Genomic DNA, 14,503 nt, shown 5'->3' with positions numbered 1-14,503 from the left:
CTGTGGGGCTGGCCATTGACCTGCTTTGCATTTCAGTTCTCATCTGCACATTGAGGGGGGCAGATTGGATGATCTCCAAGGTCTAGGATTCTTTCAGGATACATAACTAAGAGCTACTATAAACCTAATAAAGCTTTGAAATGAAATTGTAATTTAATCATAGCAGCTTCTACATATATTTGAAAAATAGTATGTATATGTACAAGCATACTCTTCCATCTGCAGAAGGCATATTTCATTTTTTTTAGGCATCTGTAGAGAGCTTGGTAGACCGTTTTCAAGAATCCCACAGTCTTGCACGGGGCCCCAAGCGCAATGGCGTAAGGGAAAGAACATTGGATTTGGAGTCCAAAGACCTTGGTTTAAATCCTAGCTCTGCCAGTAACCAGCTGTGTGACTTTGAACAAGTCATTTCCCTTTTATCAGCTTCAATTTCTTCATCTATAAATCGTATTAGATGATCTCTTGAGAGGAGTCCAGACTAGGTTGTACTGACTATGTTGTTAACTTGTGTATGACTTTGGAAATAGTTGCTTCATTTCTCAGGACATCACAACTAACATGCATTTATGAAGCACCTTTTATGTGCCAGGCACTACGCTAAGTGCCAGGGATACAAACACAGTAAACAATCCCTGCTGGGGACAGAGGAGCTGGGACAAAGAGATTAGCATTTATGGGGCTGACTCTTTGCTTTTGGAAAGAAAAACAGGCAAAATTGGCCTGTTGAAGTTTTCCAAGAGAACCTGAGAGTCAGGGATAGATAGCACAGGTGTGATCTTTTTTTTTTTTTAATACGGCTGCAATTTAAACTTCTTAGCATGGTGGGTGCAAGAGTTGGCCTGGAAGTTCCTTGTCAATGGCAGCCACAAATCCTTGTTCACAGATAACAAATCTCTCCTGATCATTGTGGCATGACACTGATGGTGTCTGGCCTGCCTTCCCTTGCTGTGAGACCCTGCTCCAACAATTTTGCAAGTGTGTCATGGAAAATAGACACATAAGACTTCAAATGACCTTCTGAAGAAGGTCTGAAAAGCACACATTTGGGGCCTTGAAAATACCTTAGATACACAGTAATCAGGGGTATGCTGGTAAATGTTTAGGAACCAGCTTTGTGGAGGAAAAAATGTACCCGCAACGTGCCTGTAAGTTAAACCTGCATTATTTCTTTAGCCCAGAGTCTAGACAACTAATAAAGAAAAAGAAAAAAAAGAAATTAAACCCCAATTTATAGTTTGCCAATTTCAAATGTGTTAATGTTCACACTAAAAATTTAACAATTGGCCGGGAGCACAAGCTGGCCCCAGCATACTTTCTCATTAGAATGGAAGCTCTTGGTGAGTAGGGATTGTTTTTTGTATTTGTATCCCTAGCACTTAGTAGATGATCTAGAATAGAGAGTGTGCTTAATAAATGCTTCTTAATTGATTTTTTACAGATAATGTCTGAATAACTGAAGTGATTTTTTTCCCAAGATCACAACAGTCAGAATTAGAACCTTGCCTCCCCAGTCTGGAGTCCTCTCATTATAGCATAGATTCAGTCTTGGAAAGGAATTTAGAAATTATTAGTTTAACCTTCCCTTTTCACAGATGAAGACCCTTCCCCACATAGAAAGGAAGTGACTTGTCCAAAGTCCTGCAATTGGTAATTGGCAGAGCTAGGATTCAAAGCCTGGTCCTCTGACTCCAATGCTCTTTTTCCTACTTACACCACTGGACATGGACCTTCCCCTCTTTACTCCCCCACTCCCAACTGGAATTCTTGTAAAGGATCTACAAAGCTGTATATAAGTGCATACAAAAGTAGATGTGTCTTCTACAGATGGGAGAATCTAACTGGCACATATACGTGCCACTTTTCGAATGTTCATAGCTGCAGCTAAATTAAAATTTTATTTCAAAATGTTATTAAACTTATAACTTTAGTCGTTATGTATTTTCTTAGTTAATGGGTACTACTATCCCCATTCCATATGCAAAGTTATACAATTTTTATTTCAATTTTAAATCAATTTTTATCTTAAAAAGTTCTACACATTGAAAAATTTGGGAGCCACTGAAGCTACACCATCACGGCTCTCACAATATTGGCAGTCATCTGGTCTAATCACACCTGGAAAAGAAAATCCCCTCTGACAATATCCCTAACAAGTAAATGGTCATCCTTGACTTGAGTCTTGTTTTTGCTTCTTTCATCCTTACCCCTCTGAGGAATTCCTTCTTACATCGTCCGCGATTCTTTATATGAACCAAATAAGGTCACGTCACGTCCCGGGCTGTTTACAACTCGTCCCACCCCTTTGCCAGCAAAGGGCCTTCCTATCTTCTCAACAGTGGAGCAATGGATACGGCGCTGGGACTAAAGTCAGAAAGGTGAACTCAAATCTAGACTCAGACATTTACTAGTTGTGTGACTTTGGGCAATTTGCGTGACCTCCGTTTGCCCCAGTTTAATCAACCATGAGGATCAAATGAGATAATCTTTGGAAAAGAAGTTAGCACTATGCCTGGCACATAGTAGGCTCTATATAAATGCAAGCTAGTATTATTATTACTGACATTTATATCATGTTTTATTGTTTGTTAATAGCTATACATGTAGTACCTCATTTGATCCTCACAAAAAAGAACACAACAACCCTGGAGGGGGTAGGTGTTATTATTCTCATTTTACAGATGAGGAAACTGAGGCAGAGAGTAGTTAGTTGACTTGTCTAGGATCACACAGCTAGTAAGTGGCTGAAGCAGGCTTTGAACTCAAGTTTTCCTGACTCCACCCACTATATTACCTACCCATCATAAAATATAGAGCCCAGGAAGGAAACCCTTAATCTAGCCTGGTAAGCGTAAGGGTCCACATGCCCCTGATCATTTAGGAAACCTGTTTGAGCTGATGAAGAGGACATGGCAGTGAACCTACTTCCAGGAAAGCTGTTGGATTTGTGGCTGTTCTCCTGCAGTGACAGCTGCTGACTACCAGAATGCCTGGTTGTTCATTAGCCCCTGGGGTTTAGAGCTGGAAGCAGTCTTTAGAGAGGCTAGCACAATCTCCTCAGATCAAAGCCTATTATTTTCTCTTTTTTTTTCCTTTCTTGTCATTTTCCCCCTTTGTTCTGATTGCTCTTGCACAACATGACTAATGTGGAAACATGTTTAACATGATTGTACATGTATAGCCTCTTCCAGACTGCATGCCATCTTGGGGAGGCAAGAGGGGAGGAAGGGAGAAAAAAAAATTTGGAACTCAAAATTTTATGAAAATGAATGTTGATAATCGATCCATTGTGGAGAGCTATTTGGAACTATGCCTAAAGGGCTATAAAAATGTGCATACCCTTTGACGTAGCAATAGCACTTCTAGGGCTATATCCCAAAGAGATCATACAAATGGGAAGGGGACCCACATGTACAAAAATATTCATAGCAGCTCTTTTTGTGGTGGCAAAGAATTGGAAATTGAGGGGATGCCCATCAATTTGGGAATGGCTGAGCAAGTTGTGGTATATGAATGTAATGGAATACTCTTGTGCTATAAGAAATGATGAACAGGAAGACTTGAGAAAAACCTGGAAAGACTTGCATGAACAGCATGAGCTGAGTAAAATGAGCAGAACCAGAAGAACATTGTACATAGTAACAGCAACATTGTGATTAACTTTGATAGATTTAACTCTTCTCAGCAATGCCAATGATCTAAGACAATTTCAAAAGACTCATGAAGGAAAATGCCATCCATATCCAGAAAAAGAACTGTGGAGTTTGAATACAGATCAAAGTGTACCATTTGCTCTTTTTTTGTTGTTGTTTCTTCTTTCTTGTGGTTCCTCCCATTTGTTTTAATTCTTCTTTACAACATGACTAATGTGAAAATGTTTAATATGAACATATATGTAGAGCCTATATCAGATTGCATGCCACCTTGGGGAAGGGGAAGGGAAGGGAGGGGGAAAAATTTAGAACTGAAAATCTTATGGAAGTGAATATTGAAAACTAAAAATAGATTAATTTTTGAAAAAGTGAATGCTGAAAACTATCTTGACATGTAATTGGAAAAAATAAAATACCATTTACCAGGGTGGGGTGGGGGGGAGAAGAATAGTAGCTAGTTCAGAGAACTGAGATGTTTGGCTTTTACATTTTGAATTTTTTGCCTGGATACTTATAACACAATACATGAGACACATACCCACTAGCTACAGGTCTGTAGCAGATCCATTTACCTTCTACTGGAAAAATAATACTGGTCTGATTGGGGAATGGAGTGCATCTACTGATCACAGATACTTTAACCCAGGGGTGGGGAACCTGTGGCCTTGAGGCTACATGTGGCTTTCTAGGTCCTTGGGTGCAGTCCTTTGACTGAGTCCAAGTTTTACAGAACAAATCCTTTTGAGGGGATTTGTGCAATGAAGTTTGGATTCAGTCAAAGGGCCGCACTTGAGGACCTAGAAGGCCACAGGTTCCCCACCCCTGCTCTCACAGAATCACCATAGGAAACTTATGTTAGTGGCCAGTTTTCGAAGAATCAAAAAGCAATGAAATTCTTCCTCACTGAAAGCCATGCTGACCACCAGCTCCCAGAGGCCTGCATACTCTCTGTAGTAGGAGCTGGTAGAGAATTTCTGGATCAGTCTGGTGGATTCATTTATAGGGCCACTGCAACGGGGAAGTGACCACCTTTGGATCACCCAACCTAACAACACTTGAAGACAGTTACTCTGAGATAGGAATGGCTCTCCATCGCGTAGAACATCACAAGGCGATGTTGTTGTTGCAGTCGTTGCTGAGTTGTTTTCAGTCATGTTTGACTTTTGTGACCCCATTTCTTGGCAAAGATACTGGAGTGGTTTGCCATGTCCTTATCTGGCTCATTTTACAGATGAGGAAACTGAGGCTATCAGGGTTAAGTGACTTGCCCAGGGTCACACAGCTCGTGTCTGAGGCCAGATTTGAACTCAGGATGACGGGTCTTCCTCACTCCCGGCCCAGTACTCTATCCTTCGCACCACTAGTCAGGGTGATATAACAGAAAAGAGCAGTGGATTTAAAGGGCCTTAGTTTGAATATCAGTCTTGCTGCTTTGTAGCAAGCTAGGGCTAGGGAGATAACAAGTTTAGATAAGACACAGCCCTCCTCATGTAGCTTACAATCTAATAGAGGGACGTGAATTCGTATTCTTCAGTGGCACTCACAATGATAATGTGTTGAAAGGATAAACATTCGACAGATGCAACTCCATTTTGTGACCTTGACATAACTGACTATTTTATAACTGGAGTCCATTTTGGGACTAAATTTTTTAGATGCTAATAAGCACCTGTTGTTTTGACATATTTATATAACTAAACAAACTGTTTTGCTATTTAGTGGTAAACACATTTTGTTCAATTGTTGAACAACACTAATAAGAAATGCTTATAAACAGCTTCCCATTGGTAGTTTTCTTTCGTCATAAGCTTAGATAACGAACTATCAAAGATGGGCATTTGTTAATTGTGCGGTGAACTATTCATCAGAATTAAAGGGTAACTTGCCAGAGGCTTTAAAAATCCCCACTGGAAACCTCATTCAGTAGCCTGATCCTGGGTGTTCCCTTGTTCACCCACTTCCCTTTCCCCACAAGATTCAAGCTTTCCATGTTGGCCTGACATGATAACAGTGCCGACGGTCAGAGGCTCACCAGACCATTGACTCAAGGAGAGAGGAAACACATGGCTTCTAGCAGAGAAGTGAGGAAACCTTGCTTTGTATACTAGTATTATGGGACACTTATCTGGAAGCCCTAGGAATCAGGATGCAGGTTTGCTCCTGGAAGGGTTTGTATTATTTGTATTAAATAGAATGATTGCACCTATTGACAAGTATAAGTCTGTTTCAGTATTTCTATCAGCACACATAACAGTAGGTTTTGAACATACCCGATGGGTTACCCAAAAGGAATGTGCTATGGGCATGTTAATTTTCAAAAGAAATCCAGATCTGGTGGCTGGTCCTAGACAGGACAAGAAACTAGGTAGTATAGTTATCCCTTTCATGTGATGGGAGTTAAGGGTGCTGTGCCCTAGCCCTGGGATCTGGAAAATCTGCAAAAAAAAAAAATTTGGCTCTCCCTTTATAGCAGAGAAGTCTGATTTTTTTTCTTTTTCTTTTATGAGGTGCTTACAGTACTTAATTGTAAAATTTGGTTTGATATTATATAATACTGTATTTATATTTTATGCATTTTTGAGTTTCTAAACTTTTTCTGTGTCATCTGTGGTTTCCACAAAACTCCCCCAAAATTCCCATTTAATTTCTTATGCCAACCCTCGATATCGAAATGCCACTATGGGGAAAGTCACAATGTGGAAGGGATAACTAATTGTTCAATACTTCCTAGACTCAGCTGAAGGAACAAGGCAAAGCAATTCTGCAGAAAAAGAATGTATGTTTATTTGCAGTAAAAATCATGATTTGAAAAAAATTTATTGGCAAAATTACATTTCTGTTTGGTTGCGGGCATTATGGGGTGTGCTGCAACTGAGAAATCCCTCACCTGCATGCAAAGGGCTTCTCAGTCACAGCAACTTTCCTAACCCAGGATTATAAACTACCCCTAGAGGACTTCCCAATTGCCAGCTATGAACTATTCCACAATCCCCCCTTGCCCCCTAACTCTCCCTCCCTGGTTAGTGCAATGCAAAGAAACAAAAATTCCAAGGCATTTACATTATTATTTCCTATTTCTCAACATCCTCACTTACAACTTTGACTCATTTCATGATGAACTAAAATATATATACAATTTTCTTGCCAGCATAAAAACATTTTTTCCCTTATTCACAGATATATATCATGGCATTTGGAGAAATAATTACAAACTTTTTTCTTTAAAAACAAAACAAACAAAAACAAAACCAGAACGAGTTTCTTACAACAGTAAACACAAACAAAGATCCTTCCTTACCTCTGTCCCTTCCCACCCCACCCCTCCCCTCTCAGGAATGACTGATTCCATTCAGACAAATTCCTGACTCAGAGTTGTCAGTCCCTGGCAAAGTGCACCCAAAGGGCTCAGGGGATGGGGAGAGGAAGCAGTCTTGACTCTGGGGTGCTCATCTTGAGGGCTAGAGGCCTACTTGACACAGCCATTTTTACAAATGTTTTTCTAAATATCTCACCACTGCATAGGTCTTTGGAGGATGTTTTTCCATCCCTCCTTCCCCAATCTCCTGGATATAAGGAATGTATGATTGGTCCAGAAACAGTCACAGTTAATGGAGAAATGAACCAACCAGGCTAATTGCCGGTCAGTTAGCACCAAACAGCAGCAGAAGCTAAAACAACCAAACAGCTCTCACCTACCTCTCTGGGTGCCTTCCTCCTAGGAGGGAGATTAGTGAGCTGTTAAATCCCTTCTCTTCACCACCTCCCTCCTCCCTTCAACCTCCTCCTTCCCTAGCCACCAAGTGGCTGAATGAAAGCTTTCAGTCTGCCCTGGGGCTGGTATGGGATGATTTTTCTGCCAGCAGCTTTGGCACAAAAAAAGATCAAGCAAGGCAACCCTTCTCAATCTCAAATAAGGTCAAGAAAAAGAAACAGATACAGGCAAGACTAAGGTGCTTGCCTCGCAGACAGAGTGCAGTGCAGTGTGGTACCATGGAAAGAACATGATTGAGAGTCAAAGGCTCTGGGTTCTAATCCCACTTCTGCTCCTTATTACTTGTGCGACCTTTGGCATGTTATTTGACTCCTCTGGGCCTCAGTTTCCTCATCTGTAAAATGATGGAACTGGACCAAATTGATCTCTAAGGTCCCTTCCCAGCTCTAAATCTATGATTCTAGTCTCCTTTAGGGTAAATGATTGACTAGGACTGCAGGAACAGAGGCTGGAGGTGGGGGAGAGACAAGAAGCATTAGAAGGTGGAATGGGGAGTAACCACTCACAAGAGCACTTATCTGATGTGAGCTAAAAGCAGACTCTGGGTTGGGGGACTGAGGGAAGCCCCAGAAGAAAAGAACTTTGCTGAGATGAGAGGGGACAACCAAGTGTTGGGGTATGGAAAATGGAGCACAGTCTTAGAAACCATGGTGAAGACACCTAGGCATTGCTATTTTTTTTTTGAGGAGGCCCCTAGGAAACTACACGGGGGACTCCATGGGAGTTGTGGAACCCCAAGAGGTCTATGAGAAGTAAAGTCCCTAACATAAGAAAACCATCTTTTTCTCCCTGATCCCATTTAGGAACTCAGTTTCTGTTTGCCAGTTTGTAGGAAATAGCATATGAATACATTCTAGGTACTTCAGCAGAAGGAAAAAAAAGTATTTTGTCTTTGTTGTTGTTTTTGTGGGGGGAGATAATATTTGATGCAAATACAAGTGGTACCATTGACAGGAGTTTCAGCATCTTGAAGCTACCTTCATTTCCCCAACTTCCCCCAGGGAAAGGGTGCTTCTTGTGACAGGTGGGTTTTCCATTCCCTTCCCCAGCCTCCCTAGCCCAGAGGAAACCCAAGGCAAACCATTTCGAAAATAGCTACGGATTAGGTGGCCTCTCTCAGGTTCCTCCAGCTTTAAATCTATGATCCAAGGATGAGTCAATATTACACACACAACACTTTGGACTGGTCACCTTCCTTCTGTGCACAGCAGCCCCCAGGCCGGCCCCTTCCCTCAGCAGCTGCAGCCCAGGACTTGGCTGGTGATCTGGATGGAGACACATTAAGGGGTCCTTCATCCTGAAGCACTAGGTGTCAGAGCTAGCAGCAAGTGAGGACTCCAGGGAGAAGGTAAGGAGAGGAGTTCGTGGGAATCTTCTGCCAGTCCTCATTTCAGGGACTTTCCCCCACTGCCCTCTGATACTGCAGACGCCATCACCAAGAGAGTGGTGGGTTTTCTTCCTTGGTCCCAGGTGCCCTCTGGAGTAGCAAGCCTGGCAATGGCCAACAGTCAACTTCCAACAAACTAGTCTCTGGGCTCAGAAAGGTTCTGTATTTCCCCTTCTCTGGGATGGTGGGTAACGCTGTAGCAATGTAATCTGAGATACACTGTTAAGTTTTATATACAAGTCCTGTACCCTGGGATGGGTCACCAATGGCAGATGACTGATTTGTAAATGGTTTGCATTTAGTATCTTGTCTCCCTCCCCCCCCAACCCTTTCCCCAACCCCTTCAGGCTGTTTAATACTGGAAGCTTGGAGGACATTTCCCTCTGAATTAACTAGAGGTTTGCACCCTCTCTAGAGAGACTCTTCTCAGAGAATCCATGGGCTTCATCCCAAATCCAGTTGTCACTGCACACCCTCCTCTTCCACATATGTTGACGGAAACCAGCCAATCTGTAAAAGACAGTCACCGTGGCATGAGAGAGTACTAGAGACATGACAGAGACCACAGCTGATAACTTCTTATTCTTTATAGAAGTCTTTAAATCATAGAGAGGCTGTCATATGGGAAAGGGAGGCTCATGCTATGGAGCTCCAGAAGACAGAACTAGGCTTGACAGGCATTGGAAGTTACAGGGAGGCAGATTTCAGCTCAGCACAAGAAAGGTTTTTTTTAGCAGGTGTGTCTGAAAATAGAATGGGCTGCCATGCAAAGTAGTGAGCTCCCTGACACTAGAGGTATTTGAGTAGGCAAAGATGACCACCTACACTGGAGCTGGAAAGGACCTCCGTGGCTAGCTAGTTCAACCTCTCCATTTTACAGATGAAGAAACTAGAACTCAGAGGATGCAAATGATGTCAGAGGTCACCTGGCCTAACCTGTGTCTCCACATTCCCTCTACAATATTTCTGACAACGGGATTCAGCCTCCATTGGGTGCTTCTAAATGAAGAGGAGGAATTGACTATCTCTTGATGCAGTCCATGCTGGGTGTTTTTGGATAGCTCTAATTGTTAAGGGATCTTTCCTTGCATGGAGCCTAAGTTTGCTGCTGGCTGATCATACCCATAATCCTTGTACAGGTCTTCAAGGGCTAGAAGACCAGTTGTCACCCCTGAGCTATCTCTGTTCCAAGATGGGCCAAATCTACCATGTCCCAGAAGCTTATACTCAGCTTGGGCCACAAATATCCACATCCCTTATTCTCTGGATGCTTCAAAGTCCAGACAAAGAATCTTGGTTCTGGGGCCATTCTGTTGAGCTCCAGGAACAGGTGAGTTTAATACTGTGAGGTTTCTTTTTTTAAAGGCACCAAGACAAGATTCCCTTTACATCTTAAATGCCAATACCCCAAGGATTCTCTTCTTCAGGACCCCAGTACCCTCAGCCAACTCTCACAGGCCGTGCTTGACAGCAGCCCACCAGGTAGGGGAAGTGACAAAAACACTGAGCTAGGACTCAAGGTCCTGCACTTTGGGTCCTGGCTCTGCCAGTGACTTAGCAGGACAACATTGGACAAGGCACTTGGGATCATGGCATCATAGGTTTCGAGCTGGAAGGGAGATCTGATGCTCTTTGAAAAGTATAAAGAACTTGGTGCAGCTAGGTGGTGCAGTTGATAGAACACTGGCCCTGGAGTCAGGAGGACCCGAGTTCAAAATCAGCCTCAGCTATGTACTAACAGTGTGACCTGGGTAAGTCACTTTACCCTGATTGCTTCCATAAAAAAGGTAGAAAGAACTATACAAGTGTAAAGTGATAGTAATGATCACAATCATGGCTAGTATTTACGTAGCACTTCAAGGAACTTTACAAAAATTATCCCATTTGATCTTCATAAAACCCTGGGACGTTGGTGCTATTATTAGCTGTATTTCATAGAAGAGGAAACTGAGGCAAAGACAGATTAAGTGACTTGCCCAGGATCCCTTAGCTTGTAAGTCTTTGAAGCAGGACTTGAACTCAGGTCTTCTTGACTCCAAGTCAATATTCTATCCACTGCACTGCCCTCACCCTTCTTTTCCACTCATCCCCAAATGGTACCTGATGCTAGGATGTGCTTTCAGGCCAGGTCGGTTTATGGAGGGAAGCCTATGACCTTACTTTTCATAAGGCCTCTTACATATAGTCAGCACATAGGAAGGGAGAGAAGTTGGGAAGAAGGGAAGGGAGGAAGGAAGGGAGGGAGGGAGGAGGAAAGACTTATTAAGTGCTTACTATATGCTAGACACTGTGCTAAGCATTTCACAAATATTATCTCATTTGGTCCTCATAACAACCCTGCAAGGTTATCATCACCTCCATTTTACAGTTAAGGAAACTGAGGCAGACAGAAGTTAAATGACCTGCCCAGGATCATACAGCTAGGAAGTATCTCAGGCCAGACTGACCTCAGGTTTTCCTCACTCCAGCCCAGTGCTTTATCCTTGGCACCACCTAACGGTCTCTAGGAAGTAGATTCTTGAATCAGTACATGCAATATACTTCCAAGCCCTGCCCAGTGAGCCTGAATCATAACCTTACCCTTCCATTGGTTTCTCCCTTCCACCAGCCCTGGTCACCACCAATCCTGCTGTAGATCTTCACCACGTCACCTTCTCGAAGCGAGAGTTCCCGCATGTCCCTGGCGGCAAAGTTGTACCTGGCCACGGCCATGCCAATAACACGGGGAGTGAACACTGGGCAGAGGAAAGATGGGAATGTTAAGCAATTAGCCAGTCTGGGGTCAGCCTCCACCCTGAGCAAGAGTGGTGGGATATCCAAGCTGAGCTCTCTCTCCCCTACCCCTATGCTCTAATGGACACTGATGCCACGAATTGGGGCTACTGGCTCCTTGAAGTCAATTTATTCTTCTGGTGCCAGAGTTCATCACCAAAATGGCTCATGGCAAGGGAAATCCACCTCGTATCGGCTCCTCCCTCAGACCCAAGTGGCATGATGGGAAACAGAATGGACTAATTCCATGTAGAAGCAATAGCAAGGAAAACAGCAAGGCATATTATTTTAGGGGAAAGACAGCTACTGGATATTTCACTCTGGTCTCAGACAGATCAGGGGTAAGTGTCAAGGACAAAGTTTTGAGCTCTGGTAGCAGAAGTATCTCAGGACCGGCAAGGCTCCCAAAACCTTATCCCTCCTTGTTTGCTATGCTTTGTATCACACCTCTCAGCCTAATTTCTTCAGATATATTTAATGGGTCCCCAGTATGGTGCTTTAGAAAAAAAACCCAGGTCAAGGAATCAAGACACCAGAGTTCTAGTTTCCACTCTGAAAATAAGCCATCTATGGGCATATCACTTATCCTCTGGGACTTCAGGTTCCCTTTCTGTCAAATGAAGGGTTTAGACTCAGAAGGCCTTTAAACTTCCTTCTGTTTCTGGCTTTCTAAAGTGGTACAAGTCATGCTATTCCTTCTCTCCCTTTCTAGACGGCCCCTTGGTTCTTTTCTCAGCTACTTGATTCAAAACTCACCAGGGAGGATGACTGTGTTATTGACATAGTTAGGGGAAAATGATCATCTAAGTGATGATGACAACAACATAGATGGGTGTGGAGTGAGGTTGGTGGTAATGGTAGTTGTGACAGGCCAAGCTTGAAATCCATCCTGAAATCTAAGCCAACAACGCCACATCTTTCTCCCCTTCCTCCCAAGAACATGTTGCATTTTCATAGTCTCATCCCCTCTGATCATCATAGGTTCCTAAAGTGGGCAATACCACCCCTGGGGGGCACTGAAAGGATCCAGGGGGTGGTAGTAGCCTTGAGTGCAATTGCGGGGCACTGAATAAAAGTAACAGAGTGGTGGAAGCATAAGGAAAGAAGAGAAGATGAAATTTTGAAAAACCATTTGTACATGTTTCATCTGTTATATAACAGAATTAAAGTCATAGTGATTACATCATCTTCCAAATAAACACACAAAATGCAAGTTATAACTGATTAGTCATCAAGTCTGACAACAATTCTTAACAAACAAGTGTTGGCAGGTGAGCACTGGGAACTCCAGCATACATCAGCAAGAATGTGTGTGTAGTGAAGTGTTTCCAATATGACACTACATGGTTGATGCAATATTGCATCAAGAAAACTTCAGTGCAGGAAAAAAAATTTACAATAAATTATTAAATTTAAGATGTGTTATTTTTAAAAATATATATTTTGCATTTTTTAAATGACACAATTTATTTTAAAAAAACCATTAAAGGGTTAAAGAAAGTAGATTTCCAGGGGAGGCACTGAGTAATATTTTTTAAAGGGGGTGGTAGGCCAAATAAGTTTGGGAACCTGTGGTCTAGATGCTAGAATGGGAAATATCTACCCCCATAGGCAAGGTAGGTCTCCTAGAGCAGTATCACTGGGGCTCTCATGGCTTTCAAGCTCGGCCTGATGGCCTGATGACCCACTGGCGGGCTCTCTGCCAGCCAGCAGCAGCTGGTGGATGGAGGTGAATCGCTTTTCTCCCACACACCCTAGGCAGCTATACCTGACCAGAAGGGTGTGGAGGAGCTCTGGGAGGCAAAGCCGAGGCCCTGAGGACTGAGAAAAGAAAAGTTGTAGGAAGCACAGGAGGCTGCAAAAAGGTTAAGAGAACACATAAAAAGGGAGGAAGAAGGAGAATCAATACAAAATATATATATAATTTTAAAATTAAAGTCATCAATGCAAGAGAAGTGAATCAAAAGTTTCCCCAGGATCCCCCATGGAGCAGGAGCCACTACCTGGGATGGGAAGTCAAAAAGTGTGGTAATTCTCTAAGACAAGCTCTCTTCGCCCTTGTCCCAAATTACTTTAAGTACAGACGTTATTCCTGCTCTCTACGCCTGGGGAAAAAGCTTTATAAAATCTCAAAGAACTAGAGAAATGTGAACTATTATTTTTATGACATTAGAGGTAGCATGATATGGTTGAGAGGGCTCTTGACTTCAAAGTCAGGAAACCAGGATTCAAATCTCAGAATTGACACCTAGTAATTGTGTGACTTTGGCTGAATCACTTAACTTCCATGAGCCTCGGTTTTCTCATCCACAAAATGGGGATAGTAAAACTTGTGCAACCTACCTCACAGGAATGTTACGAGGAAGTAATTTTTTAAACCTTAAAGCACTACAAATTGCAAGTTACCATTATTATTTACTACATCCAGGCTCCTAGACCTATTGTGGCCATGTATTCCAGACATAAGGGTGTTCCTCCTTTGAATTCTGCTTCTCAATTCTGGGGATTGGTAACCTTTCTGCCTCTTGATCTTGCTTTGTCTTGGGCCTGGGTATAGCAAGAATAATGATGAGAGGATCGTAGGCACATAGATCCAGAGATGGAAGGGACCTTCAAAGCCAATGAGCCCAATCTGCTCATTTTACAAATGAAGAAGTTGAGGCAAAGAAAAGTTAAGTAACTATCCCAGGGGTGTAGCTAGTGAGTGCCTAAAGGTGGATTTGAACCTGCCTCCTGGCTGCACTTTGCCATGGTGTCTACCTGATGAAGCTTTCCAGATGCCACCTCCCTCTCTTTGCTTCTCTTATCTCCTCCCTCCCCTCCCTTTCTAGAACCCCACATATGCTATCTTCCTCCATTAGAATATAAGTTCCTTAAAAGTAGGAAATCTCTCTGTATTTTTTTTTAAGCTTGAATTTG

At 42.7% G+C, this 14,503-nt stretch overlaps 1 protein-coding gene across 6 annotated transcripts in view; it reads right to left on the bottom strand.

Moving 5' to 3' along the window:
• Positions 1-6,412: 6,412 nt before the first annotated feature.
• Positions 6,413-14,503, bottom strand: part of VAV2 (vav guanine nucleotide exchange factor 2) — a 456,873-nt gene continuing 448,782 nt past the window's right edge. For 4 of the 6 annotated variants that reach the window (XM_078149967.1, XM_078149968.1, XM_020981936.2 and 1 more), the window contains 2 exons: positions 11,393-11,547; positions 6,413-9,322 (listed from right to left, as the gene is read on the bottom strand). In XM_078149967.1, coding sequence (XP_078006093.1) covers positions 9,275-9,322; positions 11,393-11,547 — 203 coding nt within the window. In that variant the 3' untranslated portion in view covers positions 6,413-9,274. Of the gene's footprint in view, positions 9,323-11,392; positions 11,548-13,352; positions 13,440-14,503 lie in introns of all 6 variants that reach the window. The other 2 variants (XM_020981940.2, XM_020981939.2) reach the window with 1 other exon arrangement.

This window comes from Phascolarctos cinereus, unplaced genomic scaffold (assembly GCF_003287225.1).
Source record: "Phascolarctos cinereus isolate Bilbo 61053 unplaced genomic scaffold, phaCin_HiC Scaffold_2;HRSCAF=192, whole genome shotgun sequence".
Lineage (NCBI taxonomy): Eukaryota > Metazoa > Chordata > Mammalia > Diprotodontia > Phascolarctidae > Phascolarctos > Phascolarctos cinereus.
This window is presented reverse-complemented; position numbering and strand designations above follow the sequence as displayed.